We start from the raw sequence: 23,188 nt of genomic DNA, 5'->3' as shown, positions 1-23,188 counted from the left end.
TCTAGTGTTTCGAGTGGACACTTAGTGGCTGTTAGGACTTTAAAAAACATTTTCCAGTTTTCTTTCGAAAATAAATCGATCTTTAAACTATTTTCGCGAATTGTAAGTCAGTCGCAGTAATGACAGCACCCTATGTTTTTTACTGCAACCAAAATTAAACTGGTTAAAGGCTTTATCTGCTAATTATTGGTTTTATGACTTCGATGCCACGAAATTTCATAACTTTTTTAAAAAAATATATAGGATATATTTTTTTCGTAAAATTGGTTCCTTTTGAAATCTTATCGCATTAGCCTGATATTGATAGTTTACATTGGCCTCAAAAAGACAATGAAGAGACCATAGATAAATTTTTAGAGAACATTTTCTGGTGTAAATAGCTTCGAAACGCTCTTCTCGCACTTTTCAACTGATTTTTTTCTGATTTTGCATGTATTTGTTGTTGTTTTCAAAGTCAAAAACCTATTGAGATTTCCTATTGATAACCTAAGAATGACATTCCTCCTTGTTCTCCAATCGAGGCATCAATTCGCGTTTTTTTTACTTCCGTTGAAAGCTATTGAATTTAATGGCGTTGATACTACGATTTTTTTCAAAAACTTCGTGGTTTAAAGATGTTTGTCCAAACTTGTTAAATTTTTGAATTGATTTTTTGAAGTCGTTATTTCGAGGAATTGATCTTTCGAGGTCTCATGAAATTCTAATTGAGGATTCACTGATTCATGTTACTCAATGCAGTCAGTTTATAGCTAATAGTCTGCAAGTTGATGATAATAATCGTTTTCAAAGATTTTTTTAACTTTTCAATTTTTTGTTTATCTTTTTTTCAACTTGTAACCTGATCTCAACATTGAGAGCTCCCATTCAGTTTCTTGTATTTCAACTATTAAAGTGTCTGTTTATATTATGTCGTTACTGAGGTTTTTTGTTGGACAATATACGTTTTCATAAAAGTTTTGTGAGTGGTCAATATTTAATTCTTTCTTTCTTCTTTTAGCAGTTAGATCCCAGTGATTTTCAAATGTGGCCCGAGTGAACTTATTTATTTTTTTGGTATAGTTTTGGTTGTACTTATATGAATAAAACGTGAATTACAAATACATAATATTCGGATAATAGCTAATGATTTTAATGGCTTCGATAATTTGTGTTATCGCAAATTGTTTTTATTTTTTTAAGTTTACTGCATCTTTACTCGTCTCTATGGCTAACTAAACACAGGCCCTATTGGTTTTTAACGACTTTTTATTGAATTTATCACAAGTTTTATTTAAAAGCTAAAGATTTTTAAGGCTTTTGAATTTTTTTTGTTTGAAGAAGGATGATTGATATTTGAGTCTCGCCTCACTATTTCTTCTTTTTGTCGACTTGTTACCTAGTCTAATTAATGGCAATTCCTATCTGCTGTGTAGTTAGGAAAAAGTAATTTTGCGTAGTAATGCTTTATCCTATTGCTTTTTGATGTTGTCACTAGCTGCTTTTAAATTTAGTTATTGAGTTTTTGCCGTGAAGTTTTTGTTTTTGCTTATTTTGTTGTTTGATCTTTATCACGTAGTCTTTTCAATGTTAGCTCCCATGAGCGTTGTAATGAGGCATGGCATTATGTAATTCAATTAGTAGTTTGGTTGTGTAACGTTTTTTAAACTCAAACATCTAAGTTTGATCATCTCTTCATATGGTTGATAATTAAGTAAAAAATATAGATGAGCTCGGGTCGGAAAATCATGTGCGAACGCACATTAGCGAGCATGCTTGTTAGTTTTCACAATTAAAAAACAGGATGACATCCTACTTCATTAAATTGAGTTTTAAAATATTAGTTTATTTATTTGCATCAATTTGTAGTCGAAATTATTATTGAGTAGAGTGTACATAAATCAAAACAATTTATCTTTAGAAGCTGCATTGAGACCTTTTTGAGATTTTTACGAATTCCATTTTGTATAAAATGAGATTACACAAAAGTAGCGATTCAAATCTAGAGCACATGACAAGTTTTTGCAAGAATATTGTAAGATTAACATCCTTTCACGACTGTGAAGTACAAGGATTGAAGCACCACCCCAGAGAACAGTCGGTGTGGCATGGATCTCTCTTCAAAACACTTGGTACTTGACGGACTCTTGATTCCATAGTGTCGGGCCAACGTCTTTGGGAAGTACAAGGATTGAAGCACCACCCCAGAGAACAGTCGGTGTGGCATGGATCCCTCTCCGAAACACTTGGTACCTGACGGACTCTTGGTTCCATGGTGTCTGACGAACGTCTTTGAGGGTACATTTCTGCTCGCTCCTCGGCGTGGACGATGACAGCCAGGAGAGCAACAAACACGATTGTCCTCAGCATTTTTTGGTCGAGTTCAGCTGTCGGTCTTCTAAAACACATTAATGTAATGAATATGCGGCAAAGTTTCCACGTTTTAGTCAACTTTTCAAATAAATATTGTCGACTAAATTTATTTGAAAAGTTAACCATATTTGCAAGATAACCATCCGGTCTTGATTAGGGTCGAGTTTAAGCAAGATTGATTACTCCTAAATTAATGCTATTGGTTTATCAAAAGCTTTGCCAAGTCTCTGGTTCATAAGTTCTGAATCAAGTTTTGCCAAATACGTGACAATTACTGATTTACCCTCAAAAAATCATCTGGACGGTTTTGTAAAAATATCATGCCTTATTTAATGCAGTTCAAATTTTCTCAATTTTGAGCAGGCCAAATTGAAAATGTTGTCCCGAGATTTACTTGAGTTGCATCCAGGCTGAGCATATGTTGACTTTGGAACCGGCAGTTTGTTAGAAGAAAAGAACAGGAATGAGTAATATATGTAACTTGAAAAATTCATCAGCGTTATGGCTGCCCTAGTTGAGAAATTTTCGGTTTTTAAACACAAGAAACCGTAGGTATCGTCGTTTTTTATCTAGCCAAAAATGACGAAATTTCATATGATTTTTTGTCGGTATCGTCGTTTTTGTTCGGTATTTAACATAAGGTTCCGTATCGTCGTTTTAAAACGTAAGAGAGAATCTGTATCGTCGACTTTAACGCGAAAGAAATTTCGCTTTCATGAAAATTTTTTACATTCCAGATCGATTTAAGTGCTCTTGTTTTTTGTGCTTCTTTGTTCACTTTGGTGATATTTAAAGGAACTTTTTCACTTTTGATTTGAAAACGAAAGAAATGAACGGGAAAATTATTTACTTAAGCATTTAAAAATTTATAGCCTCACAAATCGCAGTTTCCCCAAACACATTCCCGGGTCGACAAAAAGTTTTTATCTTAGAACTTTAATATTAATTAAACTTGACTTCATAAATCAAAAAAAGTTTCAATACATTGGTTTGGCAAAACTACCACTTGTCTTAAATGAAAGCTCTGTGACTAAAACTTTTCGTAGACGCCATAATATGAAGTTGTAATTTTATGCATGTTTTGAATTATATGAGGCCAACCCGGATTCTTACATTTCCTCATCCTTGGATTAACTAAGGGCATATAAAAAGCACCATAGTCTATTCTCATTTAGTTTCTGCACGTCGTTCAAAAGCGATCATCTGAGAAAGACGCCGGGTTGACCATCATAAACCTTTCTTGGCAACCATATCCAAGCCATGTATGGAGTTTATGGTAATTTGGCAACCATATAGCCGACAATGGAAAAAATCAAAATTAATCAACATTACTCAAAAAGCTTTTAAAACACCCATGCATTGCAAAATGTGCATTGAAAATGTGCATACCAAATTCTTGGATACCATATAAGAATAATATATGGAAATCTTGGCAACCATAGCAAGATCATATAAAAAATTTTTGTATGGCTTGTATGGAACCAAATGGCTTTATATGGTTCCCAAGAATGGTCAACCCGAGCCTTTTTGAATGATACACAAGTGCGTTAATTGGATCTTTAAGTTATTTATTTAGTTAAGAGACATTTCACACATGATATCAGGTTTAACTAACAGGTCAATTTAACTTTAAAAAACAGCTTTGACAACTAATTTGAAGCACTGATTTTTGATTACTACAACACAAATACAAAACAAAACAAATACAAAATATGCTGTGTTAAAGAGCAACTATCTGATGTGAAAAAAGTTGGGAATTTTTTAATTGTTTTTTTTTATGTTGCATTACTTCCAACGAAATTTTGAAAAATTCACTCACTTGTTTTAAACTGATTGAACGGGTTTATTCGGAGATTGATATTCAAATGAGCAACTGTTCGTAGTACGCATTTAAAAACCGGAGTCACGTGATCTTCTTGTTATAAAATCTAGAAACATTTTAATTGGTTAAAATTGCCATAAAACTATGCACTGAAGTTACCATGTTTTCTACCTGAACTTTTTTGGTCAATATATAAAAAGATTGCAAAGTGCGTTTACATCAGTTTGCGTTTTTACTCTTTTTGAATTTTTCAATAGCAATAAGAGCAGGTGATAGCTGAGCTGTTATCAATTAATAACAGTTCAGTTATTATTAACCATTTATCTTCATTAAAAAGTAATAAAAATGAAAGAACAACCCCCATAATGCTCCAGTTGAGTAGCTGAACTGATTTTAAAAATACAACAGGCGAGTTGTAAATAACGGCATACTTGTAAGTGTATCTATAAACCACAACTGCTTGTATAAAAATATAATGGTATCAAAGTTAATGAAGTAAATAATGGTATATGTACAATGTATTCGTTAATTGATACCTGCTGTGTTTTGCTTTGCATACAAAATATATACGAACTAATTTATTCGGCTACACACCTCCAAACCACTAGACCAGTTTCGAAAATGGCATGTATTGAATAAATGAACTGTTTTCTATTGAGAATATCTTCTGTAGTTAATTAGTTTTTACAGACACTTTTTAGTCAATTGATTAGCTCAAGGTTATGAAGAAATGTAATTGGACAAAAATTAATGCATAGCAGTTTTGAGGCTAAGTCAAAGATGGATTGTTACTTCTGTGAAACATGATCTGCAAGATAGAATTTTCATTTGTTTGAGTCAGGATATGTTTCCTTTTTTTCTCACCATCAACTTTTTTCATAAGTGCTCGTGAACAGTTGACTAATTGATTAGTGAACAGTATAAATATTTTGTTTGGCATGATAGCTGATGAATGACAAATACGCGGTTAAATGAATCGGGGTGAAAAGAAGTAGAACCCGCAAAACTTGATTATCCGGACTGTACTTCTGATTCAAAGTGACGTGCAGACGCACATAAAGTTCCGACCCCACTTTTTCCTAGTTTTTGCTCAATTTTTGTCAGCTAGAAGACAGGGTGAAGTTTGAAAGAAAGTAGTGAAAACTCAATGATTCATGGAAATAAGTTCAGAAAAATCTATAGAAGAATATCAATTGAGGTTAGATTTTGTCTTAAAGTCAAGTTCAATTTTCACTACAGTAGAAAATTCAATTCATTGAAGGAAAAAACTGCAGCAGAAAAAGTGAAGAAGGATAAAATATGAAATAAATATAAAATAAATATTCTTAGTCGCTAGAGATGGCAAAATATACAAAGAAAAATAAAACTCAGAAATTTTAAATTATAACACGCATATTTTGCGTTAATGAGGCTAAATTGGACCGGAGATATTTAACAGATTGTTTAAAAAAAAGAAAAACGCTACATCGACCAAAACTAGTAACAAATGTTCGAAAATTGTCAGTTTTAATTAGGGATAGCGCAAAACAGTCCAAGCTGTTAAAAGTTAATTACGTCGCCGAACGTATTCTTTTAGAAAATTTCACTTTTGATAAATATATGCTACGTTCCTTTGTCACCTTTAACCATGTTTTGTCTAAAGCCTGAATTAAGAATCAATGTGACGGAAAGTCTGGAACAGAGCTACAAATGCCTTAACCTTTATTGTTGTTTAACGTAAACAATGTTCAGGAAAAATGAAATAAATTTCCACCATTCTGAGCTCGATTTATGCTTAGTTTAAATGTATGGCTTATAGTATGTTGGATATTTATAAAAGTAGGTCAAAATCGCTTTTATTTGGCTTAAGTGTCCTGACAGTGGATTTCGACTCTTTGGCTAACTATGGGCAGACCAATTAGAAGGACTTTAATATAGGTAAGCTATTCAAGATTGACTTCTTGAAATGATGTTCATTTGGCTATCAAAAGAGAGATTTCAAAAGCAAGTTGAGTTATCCATTATTCTAATAAAAAATTTTTGCTGCTCCTAAAGTTTGTTTGATTAATTTATCCAATTTTTTACTCATAGCTAGATTATATTTGAGGCCTTGAAAAATTATGGGAAGACGTTGAAAAACAGATTAAACATGACAAAAAATATAAAAAAGAAGCAAAAGAAATTTAACAAAAAATGTTACGCCAGAATTTCGAAAATACTTCAATATCACTGCAGAATAGATTATACAACTACAAACATAAACTACGACAATTATTTGATGCCGTATACATAGTAAGAAAAATTGCCTCAAAAATGAGCTTTCAGAAGCCATCTAAAAACTCTTTAGAAGAAAAATTGAGGAGATCTTGATTAAACTACATTTGCTTCTCTCTCAAACAATTCTCAATTCTTCTGAAACTTTTAATGTTTTTGTCCTTATTTCTTTTTATTCCATTTTAGTTAGACTTCTTTCACTGTTTTTAATCGCTCTATATAAAGATTTTACAGGCCTTAGAAATCATCAACTACACATCGTTTATCAGTTTTAATCCACGGTTCAATTTTTTAAATGACTCCCCTATCTGTAGATAACACAATTTCTAACCTTATAACTAACAAACTTTGCAGCATATTACAATCAAAATAACAAACGACAGAATTGATCTCTATTGTTCTCACACATTCGGAAGACTAAACCGGCGGATTTTTATACGAAAAATCAATTATTAATATGACAAAAATTTTTTACATTTTGTGTTCATTGACAATTTGTAGCAGTCATTTTTCACTGGTAGTCTTCCGATATCAAATTGTGAATTTAAAGTCTAAACCGTCTCCTTAGATAAGATGACTTCCTGTCCTTCTGACGACCCCTCCATTCTGAACAAACGTAAGATTAATCAAATAAATCTGATTAATTAACAAACTAATTTTATAATTGCTTCCAAGACTGGAACCCAAATCAAATGCCCTGAATTCATCAGCCAGAGAGGATTAAGATAAACTAATTAAATTAACAGATTTTCAAACTGTATTTGTTGACAAAATAAACGCGGATTTCTGATTACGTTCTCTGTGAGTAAACGGGACGTTAATTGAGTAACCATAGTGTCAACCAAGCAACTATAGTGTCAACCAAGGAAACCATAGTGTCAAAGTTTTGTTACATTTATCCACAATTCCCAAAAATTACAAAATGTGGAGAAACGATTTTTTTTTACTTTTCGAGAGAATTTGAACTTGTTTTCCTACTTTCAGTGTTGTCCAAAAACACTTATAAGCCTAACATGAAAACAGGGATGCGGAAAACTCTTACATTTTTGAGTAAATTTATTTGACTCATCTGCACGTTTGTTATCGTAATGTTTTCAAACTTAAAAAAATATATATCAAAAATTATCTCGTATACAAGTGCGCATATCTGAAACTGATAGTTCTAGCAATCACACCAAACAAGGTAGCAGTAACAAAAACATTTAGCTCTCAAATCATATAATTTCTGCCATATTTCATTCGTTTCAGAATGAAATAGAAACATTTTTTTCTAAGTTTCATCAATAAAGTTTATTACAAAATCTAATCTCTGAATATAGATTAGGCAATTCGTCGATGGAATTGACTTTGAAATCAAGGGAATTGATTACATAAAAATTGCGAAATTTGTAAACCGTATTTGCGGAAATTATAATAGCGAAAACTTTGTCACGTTAATTGTGAGTAAATGGGACGTTAGTTTATGAACAATACGGTAAAAACTTTGCTACATTTAACCACAATTTCCAAAATTTAAGAATTGTGAATAAAATTTACAATTATTTGCTTTTTGAGCGAATTTGAACTCGTTTTACTGCTGTCAGTGTTTGTCACACGCGCTTATGAACCTAATCTTAAAACATGGCTGCTGAAAATCCTTACAGTTGTTTTAAGTAAATTGACCATATTGTACGCTTGGTAACGTAATTTTTCAAATTGAACAAAAAACCATATAGCAAAATGATCTCTTATACAAGTGCTCCTAAGGGTAAATGATAGTTAAAGCAATTACATCAAACAAGCTACCAGTAACCAAAATTGTTTCCTTAAATTTTAATATCTTTTCAAACCGCAGACTACGAAAAAGCAATAGTTTTAAATTTACAACCCAAAATTGTTTTGCCCGCCGGAAAACATTCAGAACATTTACTACCAAAAAATCAAGGATCAGCTTCCATTGAAGAACCAGATTAAATCCTTTGAGAAAATAAACTCTTTGTTAGACCGGCAAAAACAGGTGGCAATTGAAATCACATCGAAATCATAAAATTAAAAACATTTTTCACTGCAGTAGAAATTTCAATCAATTGAAGGAAAAACTGCAGTAGAAAAAAGTGTGATTAGATATAAACTCCTTAGTCCTCAGAGATAAAAAAATGTAAAAAAAAAACAGAACTCGGAACTTTTAAATTAAACCACACATTATTTCCGTCAATGAGGCTCAATTGGACCGGAGAAATTTAACTGATTGTTTTAACTAGTGAAAATGGTACATCAGCCAGCAGTGTTAACAAGTGTACAAAAAATGGTCAGTTTACATTAGGCATGGCGCAAACCATCCAAAATTTAACATCTTAAATAGTACACCGAACGTAAATTTTAAGAATTTTTTGCCTCTGCTGAACATTTGAGACATTCTTTGGTCACCTTTATCCTATTTTTGTCAAAATCCAGAATTGTGAATCAATGGGACGGTAAATGCTGAACAGCGCAACAAATGACGTAACCATTATTGTCATATAACGTAAACAAAGTTCAAGAAAAATATAACAATTGTCCACCTTTCTGAGCCCGATTTATACCTAGTCTAAATATATGGCTTTTAATATGTTGGATAATTAGATAAGAAGGTCAACATCGTTTTTAATTTAGTTATGTATTCTGACTGTGGATTTCGGCTCATTGGCTAAATATAGGCTGAAAAATTGCAAGGACGTTAAAATAAAAATGTTTTTTGGTTTGTTCTCTTGAATGGACTGAAATTTGGATATCTGAAAAGATATTTTATTAGATAAGTTGAGTTGTTGATAACTGTTTTTAGAATCCTTTGGTGCTCGTTTTGTTTGTTTCGTTAGCTTATTAAATTTTCTATATATTTCCAGCATGTATTTGGAGAATAAAACATAATGGGAAGACGCTGAAACAAAAATTAATCAATTAAAAAGATTTCAAAAAATACAAAAAGAAGGAATAGAAATTTAACAATATAGTCAACCCAGAAGTTCCAAATTATTTCAATGCCACTGCAGAATAGATTATTCAACTACAAACATAAACTACGACAATTACTTGAGACCGCGTGCATCGTAAGAGAATTTGCCTCAACGATGAGATCTCGGAAGCCATCTAACAAAAATTTTTCGAAAGAAATTGAAAAAATAATTTTAATAGATTACATTTGCTTCTTTCTCAAAACTGTTACCAAATCTTCTAAGGCTTTTTATGTTTTGTATTTCTTTTTCTTGCACTTTAGTTAGATTTTTTCACTATCTTTAATCACTCTATGTAAATCTATTAAAGACTTTAGAACTCATCGTTTTCACATCGTTTATCAGTTTTAATCGACGATTGAATTTTTTAATTTAACTCCCTTATTTGTAGAGACCACACCTTTTAACCTTATAACTAACATTTTAAGCAGAGATTTATATTTGGAATAACGATTGAATGAGTTGCTCTCAGTTGTCCTCACACTTTGTGGTGACTAAATCGGAAAATTTACACGACAAATCCATTATTACTATGATATCAATTTGTTAATTAGTTTGTAGTAGACATTTTTCACTGGTAATCTTCCGTTATCAATTTGTGAATTTAGAGTTTATTCCTTCTCTTGGATGACTTCCTGTCCTTCTGACAGCCCCTCCGTTCTGGATCAGACGTAAGATTAATCAAATCAATCTGATTAATTAACAAACTAATTTTATAATTGCTTCCAAGACTGGAACCCACATCAAATGCCCTGAATTCATCAGCCAGAGAGGATTAAGATAAACTAATTAAATTAACAGATTTTCAAACTGTATTTGTTGACAAAATAAACGCGGATTTCTGATTACGTTCTCTGTGAGTAAACGGGACGTTAATTGAGTAACCATAGTGTCAACCAAGCAACCATAGTGTCAACCAAGGCAACCATAGTGTCAACGTTTTGTTACATTTATCCACAATTCCCAAAAATTACAAAATGTGGAGAAACGATTTTTTTTTACTTTTCGAGAGAATTTGAACTTGTTTTCCTACTTTCAGTGTTGTCCACAAACACTTATAAGCCTAACATGAAAACAGGGATGCGGAGAACTCTTACATTTTTGAATAAATTTATTTGACTCATCTGCACGTTTGTTATCGTAATGTTTTCAAACTTAAAAAAATATATATCAAAAACTATCTCGTATACAAGTGCGCATATCTGAAACTGATAGTTCTAGCAATCACACCAAACAAGGTAGCAGTAACAAAAAAATTTAGCTCTCAAATCATATAATTTCTGCCATATTTCATGCGTTTCAGAATGAAATAGAAACATTTTTTTCTAAATTTCATCAATAAAGTTTATTACAAAATCTAATCTCTGAATATAGATTAGGCAATTCGTCGATGGAATTGACTTTAAAATCAAGGGAATTGATTACATAAAAATTGTGAAATTTGTAAACCGTATTTGCGGAAATTATAATAGCGAAAACTTTGTCACGTTAATTGTGAGTAAATGGGACGTTAGTTTATAAACAATACGGTAAAAACTTTGCTACATTCAACCACAATTTCCAAAATTTAAGAATTGTGAATAAAATTTACAATTATTTGCTTTTTGAGCGAATTTGAACTCGTTTTACTGCTGTCAGTGTTTGTCACACGCGCTTATGAACCTAATCTTAAAACATGGCTGCTGAAAATCCTTACACTTGTTTTAAGTAAATTGACCATATTGTACGCTTGGTAACGTAATTCTTCAAATTGAACAAAAAACCATATAGCAAAATGATCTCTTATACAAGTGCTCCTAAGGGTAAATGATAGTTAAAGCAATTACATCAAACAAGCTACCAGTAACCAAAATTGTTTCCTTAAATTTTAATATCTTTTCAAACCGCAGACTACGAAAAAGCGTAATGTTTTTTACATTTCCAAAAAACCGGCTTGAAAAACCACAGCCTAATTTTTAATGTCTTAATTTTTTTTATCTTGAAAAATTAAAATGATCATTTTTGTTGAATAACTTGAAATTGAAAAAATCTGAGTGGATTGCGCAAACGTTTTGTATAATGAAAAGCAGTATTCATAACACTTAAAACAATTGCAGTAGATAGAGATTTTCTACGAAGCATACGTAGGTCAAGAGTCGTCAATTTGAGGCTTTTGCTGATAAAATACAATACAAAAAAAATTTCTCAAAAATATTTTGAAAAACGTATTTGAAAATTGTTCTATTTTTGCTCAAAAATAGTGCAAATCATTCAAATTTGAGGACACTCCAACCCATTTCAACAAACGAAAAACTGAAAGTGTTCTGGAATCAAAGTCTTCGTTTCGTTTTTTTTACATAATCAATAATTTCTGAAAACTGCATCAGAAGTTCTCAAAACTTCCGACAGAACTCCAAAACAACCAAAAGTAAATTTAGGGGGCAACTACCAATTCGAATTATTCACTTCCAAGAAACCATTTAGAAATAAGAACCCATAAAACTCATAAACAAATGCATTTTTATCCGCGTCTCAAAAGTCCAATGGGTCTCCTAATTGATCTGAACAACGTATAAAACTAACAAACGAGTAATTTGACATCGCCATTCTTAACTATGGGCCTAGAAATTAGATTATTTCAAAGGATAGCAACATTATTTGATTTTTAATAAAAAACTATTTTCAAATTATTCTCACTATTTGTATTTTAATCTAGTTGTAGATAATTCAGGGCTCAACTGATCACTAATTTCATAGTTTCAAAAAAAGGGAAGACATTACCTCCAATTGCATTAGCCATTAAAGGTTTCAATAGTTTCAATGAGCGAAAAAAAGCTACCTTATTTCCATTCAAACCGAAAGTTGCAGTGCTACCGTTTTTCGATCATCAATTTTGACCAAATTGGAACAAAAGGAGAAAAAATTTGAGTGGATAGCGCGAACGTTTTGTATGATGGAATGCAGTACTCTTAACACTACATTTCATCACTAATATTGCATCTACAAAATTAAGTCAATACTTTTAATGTTTTTTGGCATTTTTGAAGCAAAAATAACAAAAAAGTGTGAGAAGGACAAGAAAGTCAACAAAAAAGCGAGATTCAGGCGAATTTTCACAAAATTTTGTGCATCAATCTCTTACACAAGTGCTCCTAACGGTAAACGATAGTTTAAGCAATTACATCATACAAGCTACCAGTAACCAAAAACGTTTCCTTATATTTTAAAACCTTTTCAAACGGCAGACTACGAAAAGGCAAAAAATCGTGATTTTTTTTACATTTACAAAAACCTGACTGGAAAAACCGCAATCTAATTTTTAATTTCTTGATTTGTTTAATCTTGAAAAGTTAATATGATCATTTTTGTTGAAAAACTTGGAGTAAAAAATATCTGAGCCGATTGCGCATCTGTTTTCTATAATGAGAAGCAGTATTAGTAACACTAAAAACAACTGCAGTAGTTTTGTCTCACTGAGAATTTTTAGAGAATTGTTTTTTACTAAGAATAAATCAAGAGATTTTCTAGAAAACCAACGTACCGATTCAAATTTTTCACTTGCATGAAACCGTTTAGAAGAAAGAACCCATAAAACTCAAAAACAAATGGGAATATATTCCGCGTCTCAATAGTTCAAAAAAGTATCCTAATTGATCTCAACAAGGTATAAAACTAAACAAAACGATTGATTTGACATCGCCGTTCTTGTTTTTAGGGTCTAGAAATTAGATTGTTTCAAAGGATAGCAACATTAATTGATTTTTCATTAAACCTTTCTGCAAATTGTTTTCACTGTTTTTATTTTAATCTAGTTGTAGAAAATTTAGTGCTCAACTGATCACAAATTGCATCGGTGCGACAAATGAGGAACATTTTACCTCCAATAGCAGGTATCGTTGAAAAATGCAATAATTATCAATGAGCAAAAAAAGGCTACCGTATTTCCGGATGAATTTCAACTACAGAAGCGATCTTCAATTCAAACTGAAAATCGCAGTGCTACCGTTTTTCGATCATCAATTTTGACCAAATTGAAATAGAAAGAGAAAAAGTTTGAGTGGATAGCGCGAATGTTTTATATATTGAAAAGTATATTGGAGTAAAACAATCTGAGTTGAATGCGCATCTGTTTTCTATAATGACAAGCAGTACTAATAACACTAAAAACAACTGCAGTAGTTTTGTCTCACTGAGAATTTTTAGAGAAGTGTTGAGAACTAAGAACAAATCAAGTAATTTTCTAGAAAGCCAACGTACCAATCCAAATTATTCACTTCCAAGAAACCATTTAGAAATAAGAACCCATAAAACTCATAAACAAATGAATTTTTGACCGCGTCTCAATAGTCCAACGGGTCTCCTAATTGATCGGAACAATGTATAAAACTAACAAACGAGTAGTTTGACATCGCCAGTCTTGTTTGTTTAGGGCCTAGAAATTAGATTATTTCAAAGGATAGCAACATTAGTTGATTTTTAATAAAAACTATTTTCAAACTATTTTCACTATTTGTATTTTAATCTAGTTGTAGATATTTCAGGGAGCAACTGATCACTAATTTCATAGTTTCAAAAAAGAAGAACATATTAACTCCAATTGCATTAACCAACAAAGGTTTCATTAGTTTCACTGAGCGAAAAAAGGCTACCTTATTTCCATTCAAACCGAAAGTTGCAGTTCTACCGTTTTTCGATCATCAATTTTGACCAAACTGGAACAAAAGGAGAAAATATTTGAGTGGATAGCGCGAACCTTTTGTATGATGGAATGCAGTACTCTTAACACTACATTTCATCACTAATATTGCATCTACAAAATTAAGTCAATACTTTTAATGTTTTTTTGGCATTTTTGAAGAAAAAATAACAAAAAAGTGTGAGAAAGGCAAGAACGTCAACAAAAGTGAGATTCAGGCGAATTTTTACAAAATTTTGTGCATCGATCTCTTATACAAATGCTCCTAACGGTAAACGATAGTTTAAGCAATTACATCATACAAGCTACCAGTGACCAAAAATGTTTCCCTATATTTTAATACCTTTTCAAACGGCAGACTACGAAAAGGCAAAAATTCGTGATTTTTTTTACATTTACAAAAACCTGACTGGAAAAACCGCAATCTAATTTTTAATTTCTTGATTTGTTTAATCTTGAAAATTAATATGATCATTTTTGTTGAAAAACTTGGAGTAAAAAATATCTGAGCGGATTGCGCATCTGTTTTCTATAATGAAAAGCAGTATTAATATCACTAAAAACAACTGCAGTAGTTTTGTCTCACTGAGAATTTTTAGAGAAGTGTTGAACACTAAGAGTAAATCAAGTGATTTTCTAGAAAACCAAGGTACCAATTCAAATTTTTCATTTGCATGGATCCGTTTAGAAAAAAGAACCCATAAAACTCAAAAACAAATGGAATTATAATCCGCGTCTCAATTGTCCAAAAGGGTCTCCTAATTGGTCTGAACAACGCAAAAAACTAACAAACGAGTGATCTGACATCGTCATTCTTGTTTTTAGGGCCTAGAAATTAGATTGTTTCAAAGGATAGCAACCTTAATTGATTTTCTATTAAACCTTCCTACAAATTGTTTTCACTGTTTGTATTTTAATCTAGTTGTAGAAAATTTAGTGCTCAAATGATCACAAATTGCATCGGCGCAACAAATGAGGAACGTTTTACCTCCAATAGCAGGAACCGTTGAAAAATGCAATAATCATCAATGAGCGAAAAAGGCTATTTTACTTCCTGTTGAATTGCAACTGCAGAAGCCGTGTTCAATTCAAACCGAAAGTTGCAGTGCTACCGTTTTTCGATCATCAATTTCGACCAAATTGCAACAAAAGGAGAAAATATTTGAGTGGATAGCGCGAACTTTTTGTAAAATGAAATGAAATACTCTTAACACTACAGTTCATCAGCGATATTGCATCTACAAATTAAGGTCAATACTTTTAATGTTTTTTGGCATTTTGAAGCAAAAATAACAAAGAAGTGTGAGAAAGACAAGAAAGTCAACAAAAAAGTGAGATTCAGGCGAACTTTTGAAAAATTTTGTGCATCAATCTCTTATACAAGTGCTGCTACTACTATTGATTGTAGTAAATTCATTGGAAGTAAAAACCACGATAAATTTGTAAAATTTTTATAGAAGCCCAAAACTCTGACACTGGATTATTGTAAGTCTGTGAAAAAATTATTTGTTGGCTAAATTTTCCAATTTAATGGGATTTTGTTGAACCAAGCCTAATTCCAATACATTTACAAACGTAATCCCGAGGGAGTGAATCCACGTTTGGAAGCACAAAAACATGGAGCAGGGTCACAAAAATGCTCATAGTGATAAGCAAGGATTTGGCGAAACAGTAACATAGCAGAGAACAAAAAAACTGACTCTTTCCGCAACATTGTATCAGAAATTTTTATTCTTACCGCTCACAGGAAAAGAAAAGATCCATTATTGGTCTTCTATGAAACTGCAATGCTCAAAAAATGAGATTTCAAGTGTTCGAAAACGAAAAGGAGTTTTCGTCAAAATATAGAAGAGCTCGGTTAAAATAAAATGAGGAGGCCATTTGTATCGAAACAACAGCGATTAGTTTAAGTTTGCTTGATAGCAAATTTAAATGCGTTTGAAACAAATTTTTATTAGAAGTTTGAGACAATCACTCGTGTTTTCTCAACACATTCAAGGCAAGGCATTTGTTGATGTATTTTTAAAATAAAAGTTGTGGAAATTGATTCAATTGATTCGAAATCTCATTGATTGCTCATTGCAAATCCATGAAAAGTCAAACCAATGGATATTTTGTAACATTTTTATAGAAGACCAAAACTGACACTTGATCATTGTAAATTCAATGGAAACATGATTTATTCGCTAAAATTTATATGTGTCCTGATTCTGTTAAACCGCAGATAATTTCAATATATAAAATTGTAGTACTGTGGGATTGAATCCCCGTTTGGAAGCACAAGTTACTAAATTGCTCATACTTGTGAGCAAGGAGTTGGCAAAAGAGTATCATAGCAGAGAACAAACAAAGTGTCCTCTTCCACAACATTATACAGGAAATTTCTTTTCTAACTGTTCCAACAAAAAAATGACCCATGAATGGTCTTCTATGAAACTGCAATGCTCAATAGATGGGATTCCATGTGTCCAACGCAAAATATAGAAGAGTTTGTATTTCGCCTCTGCGTCCCGAGAGGCGATACAATGTTTTATTATGCAACCACTGCGGTTCAATGCGTTGGATTCAAAACAGCGAACCAATCGTACACACAAAAACAGCGGCAAAACTTTATAAGCTTTCCGGTTTTCTTCATAAAATGCAGAGATTGTTTGTATCGACATCCACAAAAATTTTTTGAGTTCATCATTTTTTCGTAAGATGTTGAAAATCTTTCCAGCTGATCTCTGGTAGGTAAAAAAACTCTGTAGCGCTTCTATTCGTTTTTTTTTCACGCTGATTGCCAAAAAAGTATGCAGCACTTTATAGAATTATTTACTACTGTAGAATCTACTAAGTGACAAATCGAAATCAACTAAGGAAAGCATTTATGACTTTTTTAACTTAAAAAAGGCAAAGCAACCAGGCAAATTTATAAAAATAAAACAGCAGAAAACCTGCGCAACGACCTGTACAAATTACAGGGTACAACTGGCTATAGTCATATCACTGTGATAAGAAATTTTTACAATTACATAACAAAACTCTCCGCAGATATAAGAAGTATTATAATTTTTGCTCAAAACAATTTTTATTTTAATTTTGCATGGTTTACCAAAAGGTGAGCACTTTGTTTTGTCCAGGTTAAACAGCCTTTGATGAAAAAAATGTTGTATCTTCCAGATTTGTTCCTACTATAAAATTTGAGCCGTTCCCAATTATTAACGAAACTTGTTTTATCTGCAATCTGATCAATATCAAAATCACGTGATATAATTGGAGACATTACTGACATGTAAAGAAACTGTGGAGAGCAAACTATGGAGGTCTAACAATGAAATAATAGCGAGCTAGGCTTCAAATTTTATTATTCAATTTACATATTGGAAAACATTTTGCTAAAACCAATGTTATTAATCCCTGAAAAAATTGACAAAAAATTTTGATAGCTAATTTAAAAGCGTCCAAAACAGAATATTTTTAGATGATTGAGACGATCTTTTTTTGCTTTCTCTCACAACGTACCAATTCAAATTTTTCACTTGCATAAAACCGTTATGAAAAAAGAACCCATAAAACTCAAAAACAAATGGAATTATATTCCGCGTCTCAATAGTCCAAAAAGGTATCTTAATTGATCTGAACAACGTATAAAGCTTAAAAAAGCGATTGCTTTGACATCGCCGTTCTTGTTTTTAGGGTCTAGAATTAGATTGTTTCAAAGGATAGCAACATTAATTGATTTTTATTAAACCTTTCTACAAATTGTTTTCACTGTTTGTATTTTCATCTAGTTGTAGAAAATTTAGTGCTCAACTGATCACAAATTGCATCGGTGCAACAAATGAGGAACGTTTTACCTCCAATAGCAGGAACCGTTGAAAAATGCTATAATTATCAATGAGCGAAAAAGGCTATTTTACTTCCTGTTGAATTGCAACTGCAGAAGCCGTGTTCAATTCAAACCGAAAGTTGCAGTGCCACCGTTTTTCGATCATCAATTTCGACCAAATTGGAACAAAAGGAGAAAATATTTGAGTGGATAGCGCGAACTTTTTGTAAAATGAAATGAAATACTCTTAACACTACATTTCATCAGCAGTTTTGCATTTAAAAATTAAGTCAGTACTTTTAATGTTTTCATGCAAATTGGGAACAAAAATAACCAGATAAGAGTGAGAAATACAAAATTAACAAAAACATGATTATCAGGCGAATTTTCACAAAAATTTTTGCCTCGATGCTTATTAAAAGAGACATTTCAAAGAATCCTCCAAAGAAAGTCATTTCAAAAAAGAGTCCTTTCAAAATAGTGTCGTTTCTTCAAACAAAATCATTTCAAACAATCCTCCAAGTATCGTATTCTACAAACATTGAGCTGTCTGATGATACCCAGCATGAACGGCTGCGTCAGAAATATCGATCGACCAAATTGAAATGAACAGAAAAATCCAGTTGAGCAGATAGATCCTCAACCTACTAATCGGAATAATTAAAAACTTCAATATTTAGTTCTCAACTTATTAAATCATGCAATATTTCAGTCTTTTCATAGTGAATTACAAAGAAATTTTCCTAATTTTCATCTCAATAGTTTTAAAGTTACACCCAAATATAATTTGTCTGCCAAAACAAAGGAATTCATAGCATGTACTAGCAAAAGTATACCGTATTAGCTTTCAATGATGAACCAGCTCATATTCTAAGAAAAAAGTAAACTCATTGACAGGTCAGCGAAAATTTGCAGAAGTTTAAACCTCGTCGATTGATTGTAGTAAATTCATTGGAAGTAAAAACAACGATCAATTTGTAAAATTTGTAGAAGCCCAAAACTCTGACACTGGATTATTGTAAGTCTATGAAAAAATTATTTGTTGGCTAAATTTTACAATTTGTTGTGATTTTGTTGAACCACGCTTAATTCCAATACATTTATAAACGTAATCCCGAGGGAGTGAATCCACGTTTGGAAGCACAAAAACATGGAGCAGGGTCACAAAAATGCTCATAGTGGTAAGCAAGGATTTGGCAAAACGGTAACATAGCAGAGAACAAACAAACTGACCCTTTCCGCAACATTGTATCAGAAATTTTAATTCTTACCGTTCACAGGAAAAGAAAAGATCCATTAATGGTCTTCTATGAAACTGCAATGCTCAAAAAATGAGATTTCAAGTGTTCAAAAACGCAAAGGAGTTTTCGTCAAAATTTAGAAGAGCTCGGTTATAATAAAATGAGGAGGCCATTTGTATCGAAACAACAGCGATTGTTTTAAGTTTGCTTGATAGCAAAATTAAATGCGTTTGAAACAAATTTTTATTAGAAGTTTGAGACAATCACTCGTGTTTTCTCAACAAATTCAAGGCAAGGCATTTGTTGATGTATTTTTAAAATAAAAGTTGTGGAAATTGATTCAATTGATTCAAAATCTCATCGATTGCTTATTGCAAATCCATGAAAAGTCAAACCAATGGATATTTTGTAACATTTTTATAGAAGACCAAAACTGACACTGGATCATTGTAAATTCAATGGAAACATGATTTGTTCGCTAAAATTTATATGTGTCCTGATTCTGTTAAACCGCAGATAATTTCAATATATAAAATTGTAGTACTGTGGGATTGAGTACACGTTTGGAAGCACAAGTTACTAAATTTCTCATACTTGTGAGCAAGGTGTCGGCAAAATAGTATCATAGCAGAGAGCGAACAAAGTGTCCTCTTCCACAACATTATACAGGAAATTTATTTTCTAACTGTTCCAACACAAAAATTGACCCATGAATGGTCTTCTATGAAACTGCAATGCTCAATAGATGGGATTCCATGTGTCCAACGCAAAATATAGAAGAGTTTGTATTTCGCCTCTGCGTCCCGAGAGGCGATACAATGTTTTATTATGCAACCACTGCGGTTCAATGCGTTGGATTCAAAACAGCGAACCAATCGTACACACAAAAACAGCGGCAAAACTTGTTTCCGGTTTTTAAGCTTTCCGGTTTTCTTCATAAAATGCAGAGATTGTTTGTATCGACATCCACAAAATTTTTTTGAGTTCATCATTTTTTCGTAAAATGTTGAAAATCTTTCCAGCTGATCTCTGGTAGGTTAAAAAACTCTGTAGCGCTTCTATTCGTTTTTTTTCACGCTGATTGCCAAAAAAAGTATGCAGCACTTTATAAAATTATTTACTACTGTAGAATCTACTAAGTGACAAATCAAAATCAACTAAGGAAAGCATTTATGACTTTCTTAACTTAAAAAAGACAAAGCAACCAGGCAAATTTATAAAAATAAAACAGCAGAAAACCTGCGCAACGCCCTGTACAAATTACAGGGTACAACTGGCTATAGTCATATCACTGTGATAAGAAATTGTTACAATTACATACAAAATTCTCCGCAGATATAAGAAGTATTATAATTTTTGCTCAAAACAATTTTTATTTTAATTTTTCATGGTTTACAAAAGGTGAGCACTTTCTTTTGTCCAGGTTAAACAGCCTTTGATGAAAAAAATATTGTATCTTCCAGATTTGTTCCTACTATAAAATTTGAGCCGTTCCCAATTATTAACGAAACTGGTTTTATCTGCAATCTGATCAATATCAAAATCACGTGATATAATTGGATACATTACTGACATGTAAAGAAACTATGGAGAGCATTAAGGCTAACAATGGAATAATAGCGAGCTAGGCTTCAAATTTTATTATTCAATTTACATCTTGGAAAACATTTTGCTGAAACCAATGTTATTAATCCCTGAAAAAATTGACAAAAATTTTGATAGCTAATATAAAAGCGTCCAAAACAGAACATTTTTAGATGATTGAGACGATCATTTTCGCTTTCTCGACAAATTCAAGAGATAGCATCTTTTGTGGTGTTATTAAAAATTAAAATTTTTGGAAGTTGAAAACTCATCGATTGCTCATTGTAAGTTCATGAACGGTCGAACCAATGGATATTTTGTACCATTTTCATAGAAGACCAAAACCCTGACACTGGATCCTTGTAAGCCCATGCAAACATTTTCTATAAGATTGGGTGATAAATGAAAAAAGTTAGACTATCTATATGACTAAATTTTCAATATTCAGTTTCTAATAAGACAGTTTCTACAAATAAATGCTAATTTATTAGACACATTCGAATTTTATGTTCATTTCACTTTCAATTTTTTTAAATGTTTTAGATCACCCAAACAGTCACATGTGGAGCGCACATTTGATATATTTTGGCTACATTATATGCATTCTGACTACATTATATGGTAATTTTTCGCAAGCATCAGTCAATGTTTTATGAGTCATATACACCTTGAATGATTTCCAACGATTTCTTTTTGATTTCAATCCAAAATGAAAATTATGCAGTTTTTTGCTTTTGAATTATTTCCGACTCCTTTATGATTATCATGAAATCATAAATGATCTTTGCAAGACTACTAAGAAATCATGCATATCATATATGACATATTATGATTACTAAGAATCATATATGACCTAGTATGAAGTCAAAGAGATTTGTTTGATGGATAACCCGGGAAAATAAAGTCAGCAAAACAGATTTTCAATTTGTTCCTTGAGAGCACAGCCGAGCTTAACTTGTTTGTATACAGTAAACAAGAGATCGTTCACAAATAAGTTTGCAAACAAGTGCATGAACTGAATGATGACTTTGTTGGGTTTGTTTATACTTGTCTTTATTACAGCAATAAAATTAAACGATAGAACAATGGCCTTGAATTTTGTGAATGAAACGGAATTCAATACACAAAAACATATGGACAAAAATAAAACGCCAGCAGGGAGAACTTGTTTCCTTATTTTTATTTCCTGATAATTTTAGTAGCTCACCTGTAACAACTGAAATGATCGCAAACAACACCAATATTTGCTCTTCAAAATTTACTATGTAACTCCTTATAACATCAAAATCAACTAAACTCCAAAAGAGTATATTTTTGCTAGATATGTTCTGAAAAATGTTTGAAAATATTTAAGAAATTCAGCGCTTTTATCAACAAAAATAACCCGTTCAGCTTATTTCTATGATAAACATAAACTTAAATGCGCTAGCGTTTGGACTCTCAAATATGATAGCAAAAATGCATTACATTAAGCATTGTGCTACCGAAGTATCCAGACAGTTTCTAAAACCATAGAGTGCCGATTTATTAATAGAATTTTGAAGTTTTTGATAATTTAAGCATACTGAAAAGGTGCCCTTTGATAAAGGAAACGGTTCTCTAATGAACAGTTACTGACCTGATGCTCGGGGGAGATGGCATTCCAGATTTTGATGGTGCAATTTGGGAACAACATCAGGCGAGGAGAAGGAACAAAACTGAACTCTACTTTCAACTCATGTGTATATTGGACAGTAAAAGTCATACATTGTTGGATGTTATAAAATGTTACGAAGAAACAAATGGAGAATTAGTTTAATTTATGTGACAAAAATTTTCTCAACCCAGTGAAACCACGTGAAACAATGTAAATTTTGCCATTACCTTGATAAATAACATGTCAAAAAACGTCAAGACAGTATTTTCAAGAAACATGACCTTAGAGAGATAAAACAGAAATTGTGGTGTTTCTATTTTTTGGCAACAAATTTCAAGATCTGTACTATCTGCGCTTTATAATGAGATGATTTTTACAACTAGGTGCATGTGATCAGTAATCAGTAATCTCAACCAATCAGTTATCTCAACAAAAATAAGCCAGATTTTGTCCTTCGTTCACGCACTTAAAAGAATTCTCCGCTTTAATAAAGTGGGAGAAACATCAAAAGAGCAAAGAACATTTAATTATTTGAAGCTATTGTGCGGAAGATGGTTGCATTTTTGTTTAACTTGCTATACGCGCTGAATTAAAAAAAACTGACACCTTGCGATGCATTTTGTAGAGTTACAAGAAATTATATAAACTATAGCGTAGTTTAAACAAATTTAATCTTGGTTTGTAGAAAAAATAATTTTGTAGAAAAAATGAGCACCCAACTAAGCCAAATTTTTCACAAACTCAAAACTTTCTAGAGTAAATTGAGCAGCTTCAGTGCAGATATTACAACAATGCTTTTGGTTCTAAATAAGATTTTGGAAGTCCTCAATAAAAGTTTTTGAGAAAAT

General features: G+C 31.9%; 2 protein-coding genes across 5 annotated transcripts in view; both read right to left on the bottom strand.

Moving 5' to 3' along the window:
• The window catches only part of LOC142350883 (polyribonucleotide 5'-hydroxyl-kinase Clp1-like), a 438,433-nt gene that overhangs the window by 335,290 nt on the left and 79,955 nt on the right, over nucleotides 1-23,188 (bottom strand). The gene's annotated exons all lie outside the window — the stretch shown is intronic.
• On the bottom strand, nucleotides 1,837-22,365 carry LOC142350771 (uncharacterized). Of its 3 annotated transcripts, none has more exons than XR_012760908.1 (2): nucleotides 4,169-4,247; nucleotides 1,837-2,374 (listed from the first exon to the last, which is right to left on the bottom strand). XR_012760908.1 is itself a non-coding variant. In XM_075402724.1 (2 exons), exons 1-2 carry the CDS (start codon nucleotides 22,343-22,345, stop codon nucleotides 2,029-2,031), a joined length of 369 nt encoding a protein of 122 aa, XP_075258839.1. In that variant the 5' UTR covers nucleotides 22,346-22,365; the 3' UTR covers nucleotides 1,837-2,028. The 3 variants fall into 3 exon arrangements, 2 of the variants coding, with proteins under 2 accessions (XP_075258839.1, XP_075258840.1); XM_075402724.1 differs by lacking the exon at nucleotides 4,169-4,247 and adding an exon at nucleotides 22,323-22,365; XM_075402725.1 differs by lacking the exon at nucleotides 4,169-4,247 and adding an exon at nucleotides 2,744-2,991.

This window comes from Convolutriloba macropyga, chromosome 12, assembly GCF_964194025.1.
Source record: "Convolutriloba macropyga chromosome 12, txConMacr16.3, whole genome shotgun sequence".
In the NCBI taxonomy this organism is placed as follows: domain Eukaryota; kingdom Metazoa; phylum Xenacoelomorpha; order Acoela; family Convolutidae; genus Convolutriloba; species Convolutriloba macropyga.
This window is presented reverse-complemented; position numbering and strand designations above follow the sequence as displayed.

Excerpts from the sequence above, each read along its gene's own strand:
- LOC142350771 (XM_075402724.1), bottom strand. The coding sequence starts at position 22,345 with ATGCCATCTCCCCCGAGCATCAG. Across the intron at positions 2,375-22,322 it reads CCATCTCCCCCGAGCATCAG|AAGACCGACAGCTGAACTCG; the intron begins GTCAGTAACTGT and ends AATGTGTTTTAG.